Here is a 22,693-nt window from a genome sequence, read left to right as displayed (position 1 = left end):
GAACTATCGGGGCTGTCACTATTATTCCGGGGCAAGAGATTTCTGACTGGAGAAGTTCAGGACACCTGACTGATGGGGGCAGGTCCGACTTAAATAGCGGTGTGTATGGGAAGACGGGGGTTTTGGCGGGGAACCAACGTGAGAGCACAGAGACAGTTGACTCCTTGTCGACTTACCCATGCAAGCTTTCCGTGCCTTCCCACTCAGTTAGCAGCACCATCCCAACTGATGACACCAAGCTTATTGAGATCCCCGCACCGTACAGTGACCAGTACGGATTTCAGAGTATCGTTCCGCTCACCACTGCAGAGGCTCCACTGAGTCCTATCCCTGTGGTGCCTACTGAGTGTTGGCCTGCTCCTGTGGCCATAACCGCTGGACTACATAATACTTCTGCGGCCTTGTCTGCTGAACTGTTTGCTACATCCGCTGTGCTGCGGACCCACACCTCTATAACATCTGGTGCTCATACCAGGAGCCGAATGACCCGGAGGATTCACCACCGTAAGGAGACAGTGCATTGCCTTTCTGTGGGACTGGATTGGAGACTTCTCGCGCCTCCTGCGGCACCATCGATGGATCTTCCAGCCGCCTCCTACCAAGGCCCAGAAACTGATAAGTTGAACTGTTGTTTTCTTTATTATAATACCCCCCTGCTTGACCTCTTGTTGTGTTATATAAAAATCCCTGTTAACCCTTGCTCTGTCTCCTGTGTGTCACTGCATCCTACACACCTGCTAGCATCTTGCACAGTATGTGGATTTTTTCTCTAAAGGGATTTATTGAATCTGTATGACAGCTGTAAGAAAGCCGGTGGTAAGATCCTGGATGACAAATACATGTCATCGAGGTGGTTGACCTCAGTAATGTAAAGTCTGTACCAGTAACACTAGGATACCAAGAAAGTTTTATTTTGGATCCAGGATTTAGGAGCAACCAAAAGAGTGTCAGTGGGAAAGATCGATCCCATAAACCAGCATGGGGCTTTTATTAACTGGCACATGGGTTAGCTCATCAGAGTGGAGTTTTGGCTGGAGTGGGACAGAGCTGTATTTGTTTGGTGAACACATGTAAAACTGCTTGAGCTAATACTTGTTTCATTGTGCCTGAGGAAAGGACTGTTTTTGTTATTCATTTGTACTGGAGAAAGGCTGTTTTCGTTTTAGAGCTGTAAAGTCTATGATGGACAATAATCGTTATGCTGTTTTTATACAAAAAACCCTGTGCCGATGCATATCGAAGCTGCTACAAGAGGGCTGAAATCCCACGAAGTGCTATAGCCATGCCTCCATGCCTTTACTTTAACATACAAAATTTTGATGACGGGTTCTCTGTAAGGTATGATATAGCAGTCTTAATGTTTTCAGTTTTTGCATCACCTATAAGCCTGCTATATCTCTGCATAGTCATAAGAAAACACATAGTATATACCTTAGTATTGCCTTGCAATATGTAGGAAGTTCTAATGTTCATGGGTCATTAAGTTGTGAAGGAAGTTGATTCTTCTTCTACCAAGAGACTATTACCCTTTGCTTCAGTAATATAATGCACAGTTTAAATGTAAAGAAATAACAGATATTATCTATTGTAATCAAGAAACAGAACTAGGAATATACTAAATGTGTAGATGTGCAGTAACAACATTTATAGTATCCCTGAACATTGGGAATTGGGATTGTAAAAAAATAAACACTTTTTGGGTGTTTTAAATGTATTTAAAGAGAATCTGTCACCACAGTCCTAACTGTATGTCTCATATCAGATGTGTTGTTGTTGATAAATTATCTTGTATTACTTCATGTAAATGAGTTCTTCCAGGTTCTGGGGAGGACGGTGCCTGGAAGATAACTCTGCCTCCAGAGCTTATTTTACAAGAAGGAGAGATACCAGTGTTTGACAAGTAACTAACATAGAACAGGAGAACTTAAATATCTCTTCTTGCAAACATATTTTTTGCTTCTCTCTGAGCTCTGCTGTATTGCATCAATATTACAACCCTGTCTGAAAGTGAGATGGAGCAGAAGCTGAGAGGAACCTGCAGATGTGTTAGGTATAGTCACACACAGCTCTGCAGTGAGATCAGGAGAGCAGAGAGCGGCCATCACATATCACAGTGGAAACCATTACAAATCACAGTGGTAACTCCCTCTTTTATTTAAAATTAGCTCTGGAGGCAGAGTTATCTTCTAGGCAACATCCTCCCCATAGCCTAGAAAAGGTCATTTATATAAAGTGATAAAATATGATTTCTCAACAACAGGGCATCTGATATGAGACATACAGTTAGGCCTATTATCAGCAGTCTATAAGTTGTATGCCCATATTAATAGTTTAGATAGGTCGGACAGCAGTATAACTCAGACAGAGATTGCAACACAATACTCAGACTGGCCGTTGGCTCTCTCAACCGAAGCATGACAGCATGTATTTCTATGTTGCTGTCACGCTCCGGTCAGGAGAGGCAATGGCCAGTCCAACAATTGTGTTGTAATCTCAGTCTGTAATATGCGGCTGTTTGACTCTTTCCTAATACATACTGATCAAGGAAAGTTGACAGTTTGTTGAATTGTAATATGAATAAAAATATAATTTAAAAGCTACAGACATCTCTGAAATGAAAAAATGATTTTTACATATGTTAGTAGGTACCTTTTAGGTAATAAAATTGTGCTATTATATGATATACAGTTTGCAGCTTTACCCAAGTTTCAGATTTTCCTCTTGTGGGAGTGTCCATGCCAGTAATGAAGGCTGGCTGTAATGCTTCTTTAACACTTACTGTGATTTTAGCGGTCCGCTTTTACAGACCTTTTTTGCGGGTCATATCGCCGTAATTTTCCCGGCCTGCCACAAAAATGGGCCGCAAAAATCTCGCAGATTGCTGGTTTTCTGGATCAGAATAGTAGGGAAAAAGTAGGGACCAAAAAAGAATGGTGATCCGCAAAAAACGGAATTACTAGTGCACCGAAAAAACAAGCATCCGTTGATTTTGCAGACTCATTGATTTTCGATGGGGGCAATGTCAGTAAGCCATGAAAAATATCGAGCAGGCCGGATATTTTTTCATGGCCGTAAATATGGCCCTCAAGGCCATATGGCGCTCCGTGGAATTATTGGGCCCGTTTTTGCGGCCCTTGCAAAAAACCACGGCACGAAAAACCACGGCAAGTGTAAAAGAAGCCTCAGGTCTGTGTATATCCAGCTGATTTCACTGGCATTCACTAATCAGCACAGCTCCAATTTTGTACTTTCTTCTCCATGTGTTTTCTTTCTTGTGTCCTTTGATATATTTTTCCTTCTCTCCACTGCAAGTCCGTATAAAACCCCTCTTTCTCCTGCTATCTCTAGCACTAAGAGAAGTGAGGGAGGAGCAGAGAGCCACCAGGAGCAGCACAAGGAGCTCTGACAAATTTATATCACTTTTGCAAAAACACAGCGCTAGATAAAAGACTTACAGACACTCTGTAGCAGCAAAACGGTAGAACATTTTTAATGAAAACTATTAAGCAAATTATATAACTTTTCATTTAAGAAGCAAACAAACAATATAAAATAATGCTACGTGAAAATTGTTTAACTTTTTATTTAAAGGGAACCTGACAGGTCCCCAATGTCTTCTAATCCACCAGCATTTGTACATTCATCTCCAAATGACCTGTTTAACTGTCCCTTTATCCTGTTTGACATATAAACAGACATCTTAAAAAGTATTTTTACAGTACATTTTAAATATGCAAATTTCTTGCGCGTGCACGCAACTTTCTTGCCTACATGTCATTGCATCTCTGAAGACGAGTGTATGCCTTCTGGCTACAGAGGCAAACTGCGCATGTCCAAAAGCGAAGAAGACAGCTGAATTCCAAGGAGGAGCCGAAGATAAGCTACCGGCACAGATCTTCTTCGCTTCTGGACTTGTGGAGTGTGCCTCTGTAGACGGGAAGTGTACAATCAGCTTCAGACCAATGTTGTCTAGACAAGAAAGTTGCATGCGCAAGATTTGTCGAGAGCTGGCAATGATGGTGGCTCTTGCGAATTATGCTATAATCATAGCATACTGAATGGGACAATTAGTCCCAAGAATCAAATGCCCCATCAAGTAGTCAAAAGGAAACTTGCATATTAAAAACGTAAAGACTTTTTTTTTTAAACATCTTGTTTATGTCAAATAGTATAAACCGACTGTTAGGCAGGGTATTTATAAATGATTATACAAGTACTGGTGGGTTGGAGGGCATGGGGGATCTGTCAGGTTCTCTTTAAGAAGCACGAAAACAATCAATAAAATGTAATTTTGTGTGAAGGTGTACATAACCTTTAACGAGAACCTGTCACCCCCATAATCGAAGGTAAGCTAAGCCCACCGGCATCAGGGGCTTATCTACAGCATTCTGCAATGCTGTAGATAAGCCCCTGATGTATCCCGAAAGATGAGAAAAAAAGGTTAGATTACACTCACCCAGGGGCAGTCTCAGTGCTCTTCTGGTCCAATGGGTGTCGCGGTCTGGTCCGGGCCTCCCATCTTCTTATGATGATGTCCTCTTCTTGTCTTCAGGCTGCCGGGAAAGGTCAGAGAGGCCCGGCGCCTGCGCACTGCAGGACTTTGCTCTGCCCTCAACAGGGCAGGCAAAGTACGCCTGCGCCAGAGCCGCAGCGTGAAGACAAGAAGAGGTCGTCATCGTAAGAAGATAGGAGGCCCCGGACCGGACCGCGACACCCATCGGACCCGGATGGCATCGGGACCGCCCCTGGGTGAGTATAATTTAAACTCTTTTTCTCATCTTTTAGGATACATCGGGGGCTTATCTTCAGCATTACAGAATGCTGTAGATAAGCCCCTGATGCAGGTGGGCTTAGCTCACCTTCGATTTTGGGGGTGACAGGTTCCCTTTAAACTACATATATAAAATTCAAATTTCCCTGAAATGTTCAGAGTACGATGTAAAACAAACATTGCATTTAAATGTGTTTGTTAGAAAATGACATTAGTTTTTTTCACAGATAAATCTCTCATCTTCACATTGATTAACTAAAATGACACAGACAATACCAACATAAAACCAATTTAGGGCTCCCATGTCTCCATTTCCAACCACCCCTCATAATCTGGATAACTCTGGATACCTTAGTAAAAGCAATATATACGATACCAATGATCAGTAGGGAAAATGATTTCAGACCTGAGCAATCAGTAATTTTACCTCCCAAACATTTAGCTTACATTTATGGGAGCCCTATACACAACACACTGTCACAAACACCACAGCACGTCATTTAAATGATCTCCCAGACTGGTCCACCCAGGTAAATCAGTTAAATGTAGTTGCACCAAATAGTCACAGAAATAAAAAAAAACGTTACTGTAAAACTGACATATGCATGCTGTGCCCATGAGTGCATGGTTCATTCATTCAGTGCTTTTAATTGTTATCCTTGGACATATCATTACTCATCTTCGTATAGTAGAGGATGTTTGGTGGAGACATTCAGAACACGAGAACTGTAGATGCTTTTTTAATATTACTGGTGGAAATATTTGTAGAGGTTAGCATTTAGATACAAGAGCCAGGTGCATGTGTCAGTTTCTTGAAATCCAAGGTGGCGCCCACCTGTGAGGTCATAGTAAGGAGGGGCTTTTCCTCTGCAGACGGCTGTTTCGGGATCTCCTTCATCACCATGGCAACAGCCTTATCTGCCGCCCTAGCGCTTTTCCCCTACAATAGTGAAATCAACAATGACTTGTGTCAGGAAAGTGTGATCTTGGCAGAAATCCCCAAAAGAAAATCCCACTAGCCCCAGATAGAGTAAAACACAGTGAGCTAATGGCAGTAGTATGTAGGATGGGTTCACACTAAGAAAGGAACAGATAGCATTTAAATAAACATACAGGTTAAGAATAATGAGAATCATCACTAGACTGTTTTTAGGTGGCAACTTGATTGGTTGCTACGAGCTTTGAGAAATTTGGGTTCGTGGAACGTCATAGAGGGATCTCTACCCTTTGAGAGTCAGAAACAAGAGCCACTGTAGGACCTCTCAATGGGATGAGGGTGGACCCATTTATTTGAGTAGGCATAAAATAATACTATATTGGCTGCCTGGAATCTTCACCAGTAGACCACCTAAAGTTAGAACAGCCAATCTACTTGGATCCTCTTTTAGTAGTTTCTCTAATATAAAAATTTATTTTGAACATTAGTACAAATTGGACCAAAGTATTAAAAAACTGATAGTCTAGTAAAAAACCTCATATAGCAACCATATTGGCACTGTTTCAAGTATAGGTTAGAACATAATGAATCTGCAATTTTTAAGCCATAAATACCATTTTAGTTTTCTTTGTAGATGGAAACTAGTGGGTTTTATAGAGATTCATATTTTGTAATCTTCTCTAACAATATGAAATTTAGAATATGGTTGGTTGTTTGGTGGATATCTCAACGCACAAATTTATGACAAATTTCTCATCATTTTTCAATAAGCCACAATAAGGTATCAACCCCTGAGGACTTTCAATTTTTTACTATTTTTTGTTGTTGCCATTAGTTCATACATGCCATGTCCAAATTTGGCAGCAATAATTTTTCTTACACATTTCATAAATACGGTATTGTAAAATGTAAACAGCAAGAGAAAAAGGAAAAGTTAGTAGTAGTACCATTAAATTACACTTGTTTTAAATGCAGTAATCTCCTTTTCTTTAATAAGTCGAATGCTTCAGGACAAAACTATGCATAAGCTAGAAATAATAGCACGTAGTGTAAGTTCTTCCATCAAAGAAAGAATGTATGAGATTTACCAAGGAGAGTTACTCATGGGAATCCACTTCATTAAACCGGCATATAATAGCTGCGCTATAACACAGTGATTCATGCTTGTGCGTAGCCGTGTACTAAATCCCATACTAATGGAAAAACTACATAACCTGCGGAGAATTCAAACATTTCACATCTTCTGTAGTGCACCCTGATCCTGAAACATGCTATAAACACAGGTAAAGTCCCATGCCATTCAGCACACAGCGTTGCAGTAGGTTAAAGCGGCATTATTCTGGATACACAGTTTTCTGAATTATAATTAGATCCAATTGAACTAAAGAATGTATTTGTATACATATGCCATTGGCAATGTTAGCACTCGTACATTACTAAAGGTGCTCTTTGGATACTTGTAATTCTGCATGAAATCTAAAGAACTCGACTCAGACGTAAAGATGGGTGAATTGATTCTAGACAAATCAAATATGTTTTGAATTTCCCAAAATTCGGCATTATGCTGGATTCATATAGACTGAGAGGGGGTTAAAGGCAAATAAAAATGAATACTCGACTAGCTCCTCACCTGTCCCTACTGTCCTCTGGTCTACTAGGCCCTTCTCCTCACTCCTTACTGGAGGCAGCACCTGAGGAGCAGGTGAAGAGTACCGACCGGCCCATCAGCTGAGCTGTGGCCTAAAAATGGCAGCAAAAAGCTCCGGCAGCTATGACAGGTGAAGTGCCATGTGAGTATGAATTTTTATTGTTTTTTAACCCCTTCCGGGTCCAATTTTTTATTATGATTTATGGTCAGGAGAATTCTGAGCATAAAAAAACTGCATTTTTAATGGTAATCAGGGCTCATTGGATGCAAATTGAATTTCCTGGTCAATTTTGAGAAATTCTAAAGAATCAAGTTTTGGCAGGTTCATTCATCTCTACTGAGTAGATCTCTTTATTTTTCAATTGCATAATAATAGTTTATAAACAAAATGATTTAACCATGGGTTATGTAATGATGAATTATTTACCAACATGGACTTAGCGATGAACTCATCACTATCCATAACCCATGTCAAAATAACACTCGCAGCCCACTCTATTAAGGATCGGGCTAGATAATTCCTTAGTAATATTCCATGGTAATATTTATCTAAGATATGAGAAGATTTTAGAACCATTTCGGAATTTGGCATGATCCCCATTTACCAACCACATTGATGTGGACACTTTTTCTTTACTGAAATGCAGCTTTAACACATTATACACAATGAGAAACACAGTCAATAGCATTGGACGTAGGAAACTTATGCATTGTCTACAGCACACACAGAGGAGAAACCATTTTAAGGTCTGAAACACAATTTTTCCAAAATGCACTCAAGGGCAGTTTTGCCTACAGTGTTCCCCAAAGCTGCTATGTCCTAGGTCAATGTGCGGCCTCTTGAACTTCACTTTAAAGAGGGCCTATCACTTGCCATAACAATGCTTTTTTACTTGCCTTTTTTTATTCCGATGATTTTTGTTTTGTTCCTGTGCCTCTTTATTCCCAAAATGTGATTCCTCTTTCCTATCTGTAAATATTGTCTTTTAAGCCAAGTGGGTGTGGTCATCAGTTCTTTTCTATTGGAATCTTCGTGAGGACCACACCCAGTTGGCTGAAAAAAAACTAAATTTGTATACAGGAAAGGAGGACCTCATCTCAAAAAAGGCGAGGCACAAAAATAAAAGAAAAATAATGCCAGATCGAAGAAAATTGATAACAAAAGACCAGATAAAAACATATATACTGTATATATGTGTGAATATATGCATGGCAAGTGACAGGTCCTCTTTAGTGTGTTGGGGGGATAGATGGCCTGTTTTTATCTACTATTTGTTATATGCCAGTGATTTATTTTACAGTAAATTGACAGAAAGCACGAGCATACCAACAATAGTTGCATCCACTGTGTGTAAGTTGCAGATTAAATTTGCAGAAGTACAAATCAATATAACACAAATCTACTTATTATTATAATTTCTATTAGAAATGGACGTTATCATGCTGAGATGAATAAAGACCAGCGTCTCCTTGCTCTATGATTACGGTAGTTATCTTTACGACATTATGGGTAGTTCGTTATTAATAAATGGTGTACTGCAAATGCATACTGATCATTGATTAAAGATTACGGAGTATTAGTATATTTCATTCATAGCCTAGCCTACATTTATTATATCTATCGGCATGCATCTAAATGCAAACATTATTATACTCCGACACAAAGCAATCTAGAGCACATCTATATGGTTTTAACAGCTATGCATGCAAGTGAATAGTTTCCTTGTATAGAAAAACAACCCACCAAAATTGGGGTCAAGTCACTTTTTGGAAGATTGAACCACTTTTTCTTCAAGGTCACACCTACTACCTGAAAAAAGCCATGACACTTTATTAGATCACATCTGTCGCCGTTAAGCAACCATGGAGAATAGAGATGCAGTAGATTTGCTTGAGAACTACATATATGTATTCAATTATGAATGTGATAAGAAATAAAGCATGCTGTCTTCTATTGTATTCCTTATAACACACATGACACTTTGGTGTGACGCGGTGCTGTCTTGACAATCATCTGCGCCAATGCTTCTATCTACAGCTATAGGGGTGGTCAGCAACTTGGATAAGCCATTCTTAAATAATGTGGTACCCCAAGTAACCTTACACTCACCTTCTGGACCAGCTCCGATCCAGCAATGTTAGCACCAGGTATTCCGGAGATATCAAGACATCACTGACCACTGCAGCCAATCAGCAGCCACTGATGGGTTGCAGCACTCACTCTTCCATCAGGGGAAACTAAGACTTGAAGACACAAAAGAGAATACTAAAACCAAAAACACTCAGTTTAAAAAAATCACAGTAATCCGCAAGTGCTAGTAAAAAGATGTAAAAAACAGGGTATTTGGTTGACACGTTTTTTGCAAAAAATGTATACTAAGCTGCTCCACCAAACGTCAAGGTATACCCATATCAGAGCAGTCCTAACTGATGTATGCAATCCCTATCTGATGTATTTAAAAACCTGATCATTTGTATATTATCTGTGTGAACAGGGTTCAGAGAGGAAAAGTCCATGTGGACATGCTGAGTGGAACAGCTTTTGTGCAGATAACCCAAGAGGAGTGGTGGGTAGCTCCCTAGTCTTGTAGACACAAGAGAACAATTATGGAAACAGGAACCCATGGGCTACTTGCACTGTGAACAAATCTGTAGGAACATGCTCACACACCACCAAGAAACTTGAAGACACAAAAGAGCAGACTTCAAGTTTCTTGATGGTGTGTGAGCATGTTCCTACAGACTTGTTCACAGTGCAAGTAGCCCATGTGTTCCTGTTTCCATAATTGTTCTCTTGTGTCTACAAGACTAGGGAGTTACCCACCACTCCTCTTGGGTTATCTGCACAAAAGCTGTTCCACTCAGCATGTCCACATGGACTTTTCCTCTCTGAACCCTGTTCACACAGGTAATATACAAATGATCTGGTTTTTAAATACATCAGATAGGGATTGCATACATCAGTTAGGACTGCTCTGATATGGGTATACCTTGACGTTTGGTGGAGCAGCTTAGCATACATTCTTTGCAAAAAACGTGTCAACCAAATAACCTGTTTTTTACATCTTTTTACTAGCACTTGCGGATTACTGTGATTTTTTGCAACCAAGTGTTTTTGGTTTTGCTATGCTCTTTTGTGTCTTCAAGTTTCTTGGTGGTGTGTGAGAATGTTCCTACAGACTTGTTCACTGTGCAAGTAGCCCATGTGTTCCTGTTGCCATAGGGGAAACTAAGACGTTCGAGGAAAATGCGAACGCTGCAACCCATCTATGGGCACTAATTGACTCATGTAACATAACAATGTCATGCAGACACCGACATCACTGGAATATTGCTTAGGAGTATCTTGGGGGGGGGGGGGGGGGTTATATTACTTGGGTGACTATTACATTAGTGCAGGGAAAACCCTTTTATGATTTTGATGGAATATTTCAATATCACCTGAAGGCAATACCTGTTTATAATTCATGATGTTCTGCTTGTTGGAGAATTATGTTTGAAATTTCTAATTCTTGAGTAATAAGTATGCACCTGATTATAGGGCTAAGGCCGGGGTCACACTTGCGAGTGTTATCCAAGAAACTTACACGAGTCTCTCGGATCAATATCCGGCACTGAGGACTGGAGTGTGCGGATGCATGTATTTCTATGCAGCTGAACGCTACGGTCCTGAGTGCCGGCAGCAGTGCCGGATACTGATGCGAAAGACTCGTGCGAGTTTCTCGCATTGCACATACAAGTGTGACCCTGGCCTAATGGGGTGCACCTGCAGAGACAATGCTCTTCGGTAACAATCATTGCGTCCATGGGAAAGGTTTTGTATCTGTATAAGCATGCTGTCCGCTATATTTTGTTATGTAATTAGACAGCAGCATGATTTAGGGACAGATTCCCTGATGCCAGTGATGTATCACATAGTTTCCTGGGTGCAGCAGTTGTAATAGAAGTACAGAATGTTGAGCTATGTATAATCCCACTGATAATCTCTTCTGTATACACTGTATATTGGGAGACAGCAGCTGGTCAGAGGTCGGGGAGGGGTTGGACCAGGAGGCACGAGACACCTAGTCCTCCAGTGATAATCTCCGGATGTTAAAACAATGTTTTTATTGAAACAGTAAAACACAGCCCAGTAAGTGACAAGTCCCTGGAATCATGTTCTCCTCCTCTATTTCATTCTGCTCCCAGATTACATAGCATTACATTACATTTTCTTTAAGTCTTCAATATCTGCGCTTGGGTATCAAATTGCCATAAAATATTACTATTTCACAGTGAGTTCAAACCTTTTTTTACTAACTCAGAAAAATGCTGAGCCACTGAATGTGAAAGCTATCTTAACCTCTTAGTGACCGGGCCTAATATTTCATATCTGACTAGTGTTACTTTATGGAGAAATAACTCTGGAATGTTTCAACATATCCCAGTGATTTTGAGAATGTTTTTTTGTGACACGTTATATATTATGATAATGGTAAATTCAAGTCAATATGTTCTGCATTTATTTATAGATGATATCATAAATTTGACAAAAAGTTCTAAACATTATCCCTTTAATCAAGATAGTCATGCCACAAAAAATAGTAATTATATAACATCCACCCTACGTCTGCTTCACATCAGCACCATCTGTAAAATGTTTATGTTGTTAGGATGTTAGAAGGTTTAAAATTGTAGCAGTAATTTTTCATTTTTCCAAAGAAATTCTCAAAACTTAGTTTTTAGGGACCTATTCAGGTTTGGAGTGACCTTGAGGGACCTATATAATGGAAAATCACCAAAAGTGATGCCATTTTAAAAACAGCGCCCCCCAACATATTCAAAACTGCTGTCAAGAAGGGTTAACTTCAGGTGCTTTTCAGAAATTAATAAAAAATGGCTGTTATGTTTACCACCTAAATGTTGCTAACTTCTCAACAGGTCGCTGTAGCCGGCAAACTCTAAGGCCGTTATTTGGCTGTTAACTGCCATGACAACTATCAGGACCACACAATCATGATCTCAGGGTGCCAATGGGGTTAAGACCTCACACTCTGTTAACCATCTAGATGCTGAAAGTCACTTTTGACAGCAGCATCTAAAGGGATAAACAGCCAAGGAACAATAATGTAAGATCCGAGACAAACAACAAAACCATAAAGAACAAGGATCTCTAAAATATAACTTTTCATACACATAAAGTTAAAAACTTGTATAAATTTGTAGGTAGGAATGTTCCGAAAAAAAGGAATAATGAACAGGGAAAAATACAACGTGTCCTAATAAGCCCTAGTAAACCACCGAGCGGAAAACTGCCTGTCGGTGGAGGTTGGCACCCTAAGTTTCTGCAGTTGGCGCCCCCACTACTCACTGGATCTCCCTGATATCCCTGATAATCCATAAACAGGAAAAATGTGTCCCAATACACCCAGTTACCCATGAAAAACACAAAAAAACTATTGAAAAATAAAATAAAAAAATAAAATAAACAATGTTAAATGTCCTTATGACAATTCCAATATTATAGGGGACATAGATAGATAGGCTATTTAAATAAATGACATTTTTAGCCTATTGAAATTTATATGATAGAGAACGATGGTATCACAAATATTGTAACAGTGTGGGTAAACAAGGTGTAATAGTAATATACTCAGAGAACGCCTCTCATTATCCCACTAAAAATACTGCACAATCATAGCATGGGATCCCGTTAGTGGCCACTTATCCATAATAGGACCATAAATAATACTCAATGTGGCACAGAAAAACATGAGCATACCGCAATAGTCATGTACTCATCTGTTTTGCAGTTCAGTCATAGGGATTCCCATATGAATAGGGGTCTCAATCAGGCATCAATAATATGAAACTTTCCTCTCATTGTCTCACTAAAATGAAAAAAGCAACATGGGATCTCATTATCAGCCACTAATCAAACCACATCCATAATAGAAGATATACAGGGATGAACACAAAGTGGCACAAAAAAGACAAGCGAGTATATCAAATAGTCATATACTCATCGGACCGCTGACGTATTTTGCAGTTCAATAGCAGAGATTCCCATGTAAATGAGGGCCTCAGTCAGGCATCCATGGTGTACAGAAATATCCCATAAACATATGCAATAGGCTACAAATGTCATTTATTTATATAGCCTAACTATCTATGTCCCCTATAATATTGAAATTGTCATTAATGAGGACATTTAACATTGTTTATTTAATTTTTTTCTTTTTTTGAATTTTATTTTTCACTAGGATCCAAGAAGTATCGTTTCTCCTTGCAGAGAGTGACATGTTAAGCATGTCGAGGTGAGGAGACTTAAAGCCGCAATGCTCCTCTGGGAAATATGCAAATTGTCTCTTCAGAGAGGAAGAGGATTAGAACTCTAGTGCCACCTAACAGTCAATGTCGACCCTGTTAGGATTGCTACTTACAATAGGTGGCACTAGAGTTCTTGTCCTCTTCCTTTTTGAAGAGACAATTTGCATATTTTTCGCAAGTTTTTTGTGTTTTTTCATGGGTAACGGGGTGTATTGGGACACCTTTTTCCTATTTAGGGATTATTAGGGATATCAGGGAGAGCTATCGAGGAGTGGGGGTGCCAACCACAGAAACGTAGGGTGCCAATCTCCACTGACAGGCAGGTTTCAGCTCAGTGGTTTACTAGGGCTTATATTATTAGGACACATTGTAATTTTTCCCTGTTCATTATTCCTTTTTTGGAACATTCCTACTTACAAATTTAAACATGTTTTTAACTTTGTCTATTAAAAGTTATATTTTAGAGATCCTTGTTATTGATTTCTGAACCCTTCCTGAGTTAAAACATTAGTATTGTTTTTCTAAATGTTTATGAACTTGTTTTCTTTGCATTATTTGTACCGTTAAATAAGTATTTTTCTTAAAAAACAAAACAAAAAAAGTACACATATTTGGTATTGGTGCGTCTGGCCCAATTTGACCTATAAATCTGTCCCACTAGTTAACCCCTGCAGTGAACAACATAAAAAATATGCTTTTCCAATATACTGCCAAACAAAAAGTGGAACAAAATGCAATAAAAAAGGCAAATGTAAATAAAAATGTTATCGCTGAAAACGTCATGTTGTCCCACAAAAAACAAGCCGCCATACAGCTCCATTAGCGGGAAAATAAAAAGTTATAGCTTTCCGAATAAAAGGATGCAAAAATATCTATTTTTTTCTATAAAATTGTTTTTATTGTGTAAAAGTACCAAAACATAAAAAAGTGATATAAATGTGGTATTGCTGTTATCGTACTGATCAGAAGAATAAAGCTGCCTTATCAAACTTACCACGTAATCATGTCATTAAAAACCTTAGAAAAATTCCTGAATTGCTACTTTTTGTTCATTCTGTCTCCCAAAAGTTGAGAATAGAAAGCGATCAAAAATAAAACGTCAAACTGTCCTGCAAAAAACAAGGCCAGACATGACTGTCTACAGAAATACGGAAAAATTATAGCTCTTAAAATATGGCGATGCACTAGTTTTTGAAAAAAAAAACATCTCTTAGTGTGTGACAGCACACATATATTTAGCCCAGCCAGCAACCAATCTCCAAACTCCATAGGCCATCCATACATGGGCACCAGAACCTCAACAATAGATCCTCACCCCTTGACATCACTGGACTAACTCACTCCCTTATTGTTCTCCCTCTCCTTTGATTAGCCCCTTGAATGGGCAGAGGTGTTCACACCCTCCCCAAATGCTAATTGTGCATTGGTGAAGGTATTTTCCTCAGGACAAACCCATCACCTGGGCCTGCATGTGAGATCCCCAGTGGGGACAGCTCAGCTAGGTCTACTATCCCCATCCACACAATGGGACTTGTGACAGAGAGAAAAATGACTTTGGGCCCCTAAAACTACTTTCACACTTCCGTTTTCTTGCTTTCGTCAACGTGTAGTGAAATGACGTATGGACAGACGTTATGAAAATAGTGAAAAACGTGTGCGACGGATCCTGTGAAATGACGGATGTGTCGTTCGGATTTGTCAATGAAAAATTTCTGGAATTCAAATGTCTGGGGACGAGAGAGAGAGAGAGAGAGAGAGAGACTTTTTCCCGGACTGAAAATCTTTCCGGGCATGCTCAGAAGGGAAAAACTGGATCTGTCGCTGGATTCCTGTGTATGACGGTCAGCAACCGATTTTCCGATGTGCACAAAAAACGTTACAATGAACGTTTTCTCTGCACGATGGACGGCTATTTTACGACGGATCCAGTGCACGACGGATGAAACGGATGGCCATCCATCACAATCTGTCGCTAATACAAGTCTATGGGAAAATGCAGGATCCAAATTTTTTTGCAGGATTCTGTATTCTCAAAAATTGATGGATTGTGACGGATCTGAAAAGACGGAAGTGTGAAAGAGGCCTAAGACACTAACGAGAGTAGTGGAATGATTGATTTACCTGATTTCCAATCTTGGATCTTGCCTTATGTATGCATAAGAATCACAGAATGTTAGAGTTGGAAGGGATCTCAAAGGTTCATCGTGTCCAACCCCCTGCTCAATGCAGGATTCACTAAACTATCTCAGACAGATGTCTGTCCAGCCTCTGTTTGAAGACTTCCATTGAAGGAGAACTCATCACCTGTCGTGGCAAACTGCAAAAGGTAGAGTGGGGGAAATACTCAAACTCCTCTGCAACAGTGTGTCAGCACAAAAAGTAAAGATACTTTAAATGGGTTGTCTGGTCTTCTGCTAAAAGTTTGGAGTCCCTGACAGCAGACTTTATATTAACAGCGTGTGGTGGGCACACCATCAGGATCCCCCTGTATTACTGGCGAGAGTGGGCCATCATGGAGCCATGAGGATGTGATTTGCATACATGAGGTCACGTGTAGACTAGACGTTCTTGGCTTCTCATCGAGTAGGTGACAGCAAGTATGCAATTTGCACACTTTGTCACACAACTGCCTGCTCTCACTGGCAATACTGGGAAATCTTGACAGTGTGCCCTCAACCCACTGTCAGGATAAAAGAAAGTCTGTAGTCACAGTGACTTCAGACTTGGAGCTCAATCCTGGACAACCCTTTCAAGGTGCTGTAAAAGAAAGAATGCGAGTCTGAAAATAAACAAAAGAATGAAGAGCACAATCGGAACCCAAGTGCAACACATCTAAATAATTTTTATTTCCTTCCAATTCAAGAAAGTGTTAAGATCTAGGGTTGTCTGGTGAAACAAAGCCAATCACTTAGACAACAGACCTGTGGGAGGGCCGACTGATAGGACCTGCACTGATTTGGCAGAAAGGAGTACAGTCTGCAACAGAGTTTATGCCCAACCACTACTTCATTAAGTCTCTATGGGGTTACTAGTAAAAGACAAGTGCTGCACTCAGCAGTCCCATAGAGAACTAATGGCGTAGCGATCAGGCATGTGCACTGCGGCGCCATTCCAACAGGAAGAGAGGTGCCCTGTTCTCCAGGTTGGTGCAGGTCCTAGTGGATAGGTGATCACTTCATTTCACTGGACGGAAAAAAAAGGTTCTACACCAGTTTCATCCCCTACCCCCAAACAGATCATGTTTCCTGGATTTCCTCAGCATTGCACAGGTGAAAATTATAATCAAGGCATCAGAAACTGCAACACTAAGCTAATCCTGAAAACATGATGTGCCGCCTCCTCTTCCTTCATTAGCGTCCCCGAAGCCTGCTCTGTAAGTTTTTTTTCGGGCTTGCGCAGTTGCGCTGCCCTTCGAACTTACAGCGCAGGTGCTGGGGACGCTACTAAAGGAAGAGGAGGCAGCGCCCGGCGCGCACAGTCCCTGAGTGATTGCTGGGAGGTGTTTCTGTCTAGGGGAAAAGACATGCCCCCAGGTCTATTTCAAGGTATCAGGGACAAATTATAAAAGCAATTATTGTAGCGTTTGCAGGGACCCGAACTAAAAGAGCCACCTTTGACAGAATGCAGCATTAGTGCTGTACAGGGTGGTTCTTTTAGTTAAAAACGCCTGGGGGTGACAGGTTCCCTTTAATTCAGCTGAATATTTTAGTGTTTTTGAAAATACGTTTTTAAGTAGAAGTATATACGGGTAGGAATACAGGTCACAATAAGCTTTATAGTAAAATCTACTAGAAGCTAGTCAACATGTTACCCTTACAGCAAAGCAAGTACATTTTGACAACTTTAATTGTCTTTTTAACATAATATACTTTAACTAGTGATGTAATGATTGCATATTGCATACTTGCTGTCATGTGTCTGCCTGGCGCTGAGAATCCCCACAGCGAGTAGTGCATGTGCTGTGAGGATTCAAAAGTCTGCAGTCACAGAGTGACTTGTAACTAGTGGTGAGCGAGTATACTCATTGCTCGGGTTTCCTCAAGCATGCTCGGGTGGTCTCCGAGTATTTGGGCGTGCTCAGAGATTTATTTTCTGTCGCCTCAGCTGCATGATTTGCGGCTACTTGACAGCCTGAATACATGTGGGAATTCCATAAAAAACAAGCAACCCCCACATGTACTCAGGCTGTCAAGTAGCCGCAAATCATGCAGCAGCGGTGACAGAAAATAAATCTCCAAGCACTATAACAAATACTCGGAGATCACCAGAGCATGCTTGGGAAAACCCGAGCAATAAGTATACTCACTCATCACTACTTGTAACCAAAAGGCCAGATAACTCCTTTCATGATGTTTTACACTTATAAGTTTCTAGCATTTAATCTCCAGCGCTGGATTAAAATAATAAAATATGATGTTACTCATCCCCAATGTATCTCTACCATTTCGCCACTGCACTGATCTCTGTTTACTGGCTGCAGTAGTGACAGTCCAACTACAGCTCACATCACTGCTGCTGCCAATCACAGAGCTCAACAGCTCATGCTGTCTACATGGAGCGGAGTCGCTGAGCTCATTGGCTCCGGAGGTGATGTCTGCTGCACTCAGTAACCAGAGATCATAGCAGAGGCAGAAAGGTAGCCATGGAATTGGGGAGGGTGCATAACATCCTATTTTATTATTGGAACCTACTACTGGCTATTAGAGGCCAAAAACGTATAACTGGAAAATATCATTAAATAATAACTTACTCTTATACTTCCTTCACGGGCACCGTTCTTCCACTCTGAGCCCCATGTCGTTGTCAAAATGAAGGCTGCTGTCAAGACGGATAATGCTATTTACCTGCAGGTATGTGGTTAATCTGCAGGTAAATAGCTTTAGGCTTTGTGCCCACGATCCAGACATTGTAGCACTTTGGACGTGTGTCCATAGCGCTGCCGTCTATTGAACGCAGGTGAATCCGCATGTGATCACTGAACCATGTGGATTCACACCCTCCAATACATTCTATTGATGTAATTTCTGTTATGGAGGCTCGCATCTCCGCAAGAAAAATTGACATATTGCGGTCCTGAAAGACGCGCCACATGTCAGTGTCAGCGTGTGATCCACGGGTGTCTGTGGTCGCATAGTAAACATGGGATTTCTTGAAATCTCGTCCACTGAGCTGTAACATCTGGCTGCCGCGGTTCTGATGCTGCACAAGTACGCAGCGTCCAACCCACAGCTATTACTGATTGTCTGCACGTATCCTTAGGGTATGTTTCCACTTGCAGGAAACGCTGAGGAGAGGACGCAGCTTCGCCCAAAGCACTGCCCCCTTTTTTGCGCACGGTGATTCTGCCTGTGTTCATTGAACATAGACGGAATCTCCGTATCCTATGCATAGACTGTGTTATTTATCTTGCGGAGACTGAGCGTTTCTGCAAGATAAATAGACATGCTGCGGTCTATAAAGACACGCCATATGTCCAGTTACGCAGGTCTGCCGCCTGCGTGTTTGTACGCATAGTGGAGATGAGATTTCATAAGATCCCCTCCACTATGCTGTAACATCTGGCCGCTGAGGATTGGACGCTGTGGCTGTACACAGTGCACAAAGCAACGTGGAAACATACTCTTAGAAAGCCATTCAGCTGCTACACTGACAGCCCAGCAACTGGGAAGAAATTAACTTTATTCCTACCTGCAGCATCTGACATTCAGTGGGAGACGCGGCTTCAGTCACTGCTCAGTGCATGGTGAGTGGCAGATGGAAGCAGTACAGCCAGGTGTGTACTGATGCACTGCAAAGCAAGCTGTCAAAGTCTCGGGACATGCTTCCAGCTGCCGCTCAGTAAGTACGGAGCTGTGACTGTAGACTTGTCACAGCCTGAGGCTGCCGGGAGGATTAAAGTTAATTTCTTCCCATAGCTGAGCTTTAAATGCGGCTGCATAGCTGTAGAACACTATTAATAGCGTTTACACATTACAATTATATACATGTGCCTTATTTAAAGAGGTTGTCCAGGCTTGGAGCTCAAGTCTGCAGTTACTCTATGTAACGATGTAGGCATTGTCAGGATTCTCTGTGACCAGGCAGTTGTGTGACCCCAAGCACATGATTTGCATTCCTGCAACCACATTTTGGCTAGATGTGTCCGGCCTCGCTCAATACACTTGCATTAATCGAGGCCGTGCCCATCTAGTCAGAATGTGCCGGGAATATGCAAATCACACTTGCGGTCACACAATTGCCTGCTCGCTCCTGGAGAATTGTGCACACAGCGCTATGTGAGGGCATGTAGAACGCTGTGTCACACAGAGCGACTACAGACTTTAATCCCAACTCTGGACAACCCCTTTAACTTGTATTAAAATATATAGGGCCTCATGCACATGTGCACTCTACATGTCACATGTGTATGAAGCCCAACATCTTGCCCTATTCTCACCTGGGATAGGCCTTTAATAAAGCTACAGCTTTGTGTAGTGGGGTGTACTGAGGCCAGAGTACTCACTGTGACAGGTCAGGGAGAGAGTCCAGGACAGCATGCTGTGGTCATCAGACCTGCGTCTCTCTGGATCTCTATGCAGGTCAGATGCACAGAGTAATGTTCAGGACCTTGAACAGCGCCACGCTCCGCTCCGCCTCCTCTCTGCCCTCCTCTGATGTTCTCATGCTGGCATAACCATTAGTTTTTTGGCAAGCTCCTCACACTCTCCGAAAGAAATACAGCAAATTCTGCACGTCCAAATCTAAATGCGTACTCCCTTCTAAGCCCCACAGTGTGCCTAAAACACATTTAGAGTTCACATGCTCGGCATTTCTGTAGCGATAAGAGCTTGCCTAATTTACAGGTGCATGTCTCTAGAAGAACAAGCTGGGCATAACTTACTGGGCACTACAATTTACTGGGCACTACAAAAGATACGGGCACTACAGTAGCAGATTTTCAAATTTCCACTCATCAGTATCCACTGCTGCTTGTTTCTGGAAAACACCCATGGAGTCAAATCATCACTACACTTGTAGATAAATTCCCAAAGGAGTATAAATTCCAAGTTAAGTTCACTTGAGGGGTGTATTCTGCTTTTCTATCACTTAGTAGCTCTGTATATGGATACCATAAAGACAAGAAGTGATTTCTACCTGAGTTAAAATAAATGAATATATATATATATATATATATATATATATTCTAACCCCTTAATGACCGCCGATACATCTTTTAATGGAGGCAGTTAAGGGTACTTATGCTTCAGCGCCAGAGAACATGATTCGCACATCAGAGCAAAGAGACATGGGGTTCCCCGATCCCCCCAGGTACCTCCGGTATCCATGCATCCCCCATGAAGTCCCCCGGGCTGCCAGCATCTTTTTCCAGGAAGAAAGTGGTGGGTGCATGTGCAGTGCGCTGTGCACCCACTGAGATCTGCCGGCCGGCACCCGGGAACAATAGGAAAATTTTCCTCTTGGTTCATTTTGATCACTGTGATAGACCCTTTCACAATGATCAAAATAAAAAAATAGTAAATAAAAAAACCCCTTATAACCCCCCTAGGTAGGGAAAAATAATAACATTTTTTTTATTTATTTCCATTTATCCATTAGGGTTAGAGTTGGGCTAAAATTAGAGTTGGGGTAAAGTTAGGGTTGGGCTAAAGCTGGATTACACTAAAGTTAGGGTTGGGCTATTGTTAGGGTTGGGCTAGGGTTCGGGTTTTGCTATGTTTCGAGTTGGGCTATGTTTTGGGTTGGGCTAAAGTTAGGGTTGAGGCTAGGGTTAGGGTTGGGCTAAAGTTAGGGTTGGGCTAAAGTTAGGGTTGGGCTAAATTTAGGGTTGGGCTAGGGCTAGGGTTGTGGTTATGGTTGGGATTACGGTTAGGGTTGGGATTAGGGTTAGGGGTGTGTTGGGGTTAGGGTTGTGGTTAGGGTTATGGTTAGGATTGGGATTAGGGTTAAGGGTGTGTTGGGGTTAGGATTAGAGTTAGAATTGGGGGTTGACACTGTTTAGGTACATCAGGGGGTCTCCAAATGTGACATGATGCCACCAAAGGTGGCCAATTTTGTGTTCAAAATGCGAAAGATGCTCCCTCCCTTCTGAGCCCTGCCATGAACCCAAACAGTGGCTTTCCTCCACGTATAGGGTATCGGTGTACTCAGGAGAAATTGCACAACAAATTTTGTGGTCTATTTTCTGCCGATACCCTTGTGAAAATAAAAAAAAATTGGTTCCAAAGTAAATTTTTTGTGAAAAAATTAAAATGTTCATTTTTTCCTTCCACATTGCTTTAGTTCTCATGAAGCCCCTGAAGGGTTAATAAACATATTGAATGTGGTTTTGCGCACCTTGAGGGGTGCAGTTTTTAGAATGGTGTCAATTTGGGGTATTTTCTGTTATATTGATCCCCCAAACTCATTTCAAATGTGAGGTGGTCCATAAAAAATGATTTTGTAAATTTTGCTGAAAAAATGAGAAATTGCTGGCCAACTTTCAACCCTTATAACGTCCTAACAAAAAAATTATGTTTCCAAAATTGTGCTGATGTAAAGTAGACATGTGAGAAATGTTATTTATTAACTATTTTGTGTGACACCACTCTCTAATTTAAGTGTATAAAAATAAAAAATTTGAAAATTGCAAAATTTTCAAAATTTTTGCCAAATTTCCAATTTTTTCATAAATAACTGCAAGTTATATCGAAGATATTTTAACACTAACATGCAGTACAATATGTCTTGAAAAAATAATCTCAGAATCAGTGGGATACATTGAAGTGATCCAGAGCTATAACTTCATAAAGTGACGGTGGTCAGAATTGTAAAAATTGGCTTGGTCATTAAGTACCAAATTGACTCTGTCACTAAGGGGTTAAGTCAGGTAGAAATCATTTCTTGTCTTTATGGTACCCATCCATAATAGATTATGTTAATTCATGATTTTTGGAGTGTCTAAACCCCTATATTCAGGACTATGGTAATGGCTCAATATATGGAGTCTGCCAACTATTCTAGGAAAAACTGTGTTCCAGGAGGCAAAAAG

At 40.9% G+C, this 22,693-nt stretch overlaps 1 protein-coding gene across 2 annotated transcripts in view; it reads right to left on the bottom strand.

The window, feature by feature from the left end:
- Positions 1-22,693, bottom strand: part of PEX5L (peroxisomal biogenesis factor 5 like) — a 536,497-nt gene that overhangs the window by 152,600 nt on the left and 361,204 nt on the right. Inside the window, exons 2-3 of one of the 2 annotated variants that reach the window (XM_069727262.1) lie at positions 9,101-9,166; positions 5,607-5,711 (exon numbers count right to left, since the gene is read on the bottom strand). In XM_069727262.1, the coding sequence (XP_069583363.1) occupies positions 5,607-5,711; positions 9,101-9,166 (171 nt within the window). The remainder of the gene's footprint in view (positions 1-5,606; positions 5,712-9,100; positions 9,167-22,693) is intronic. The other variant, XM_069727261.1, reaches the window with a different exon arrangement.

The sequence above is a fragment of the Ranitomeya imitator genome, chromosome 5 (assembly GCF_032444005.1).
Source record: "Ranitomeya imitator isolate aRanImi1 chromosome 5, aRanImi1.pri, whole genome shotgun sequence".
Lineage (NCBI taxonomy): Eukaryota > Metazoa > Chordata > Amphibia > Anura > Dendrobatidae > Ranitomeya > Ranitomeya imitator.
The sequence above is the reverse complement of the archived record's forward strand: the minus strand, read 5'-3'. Positions and strand labels throughout refer to the sequence as shown.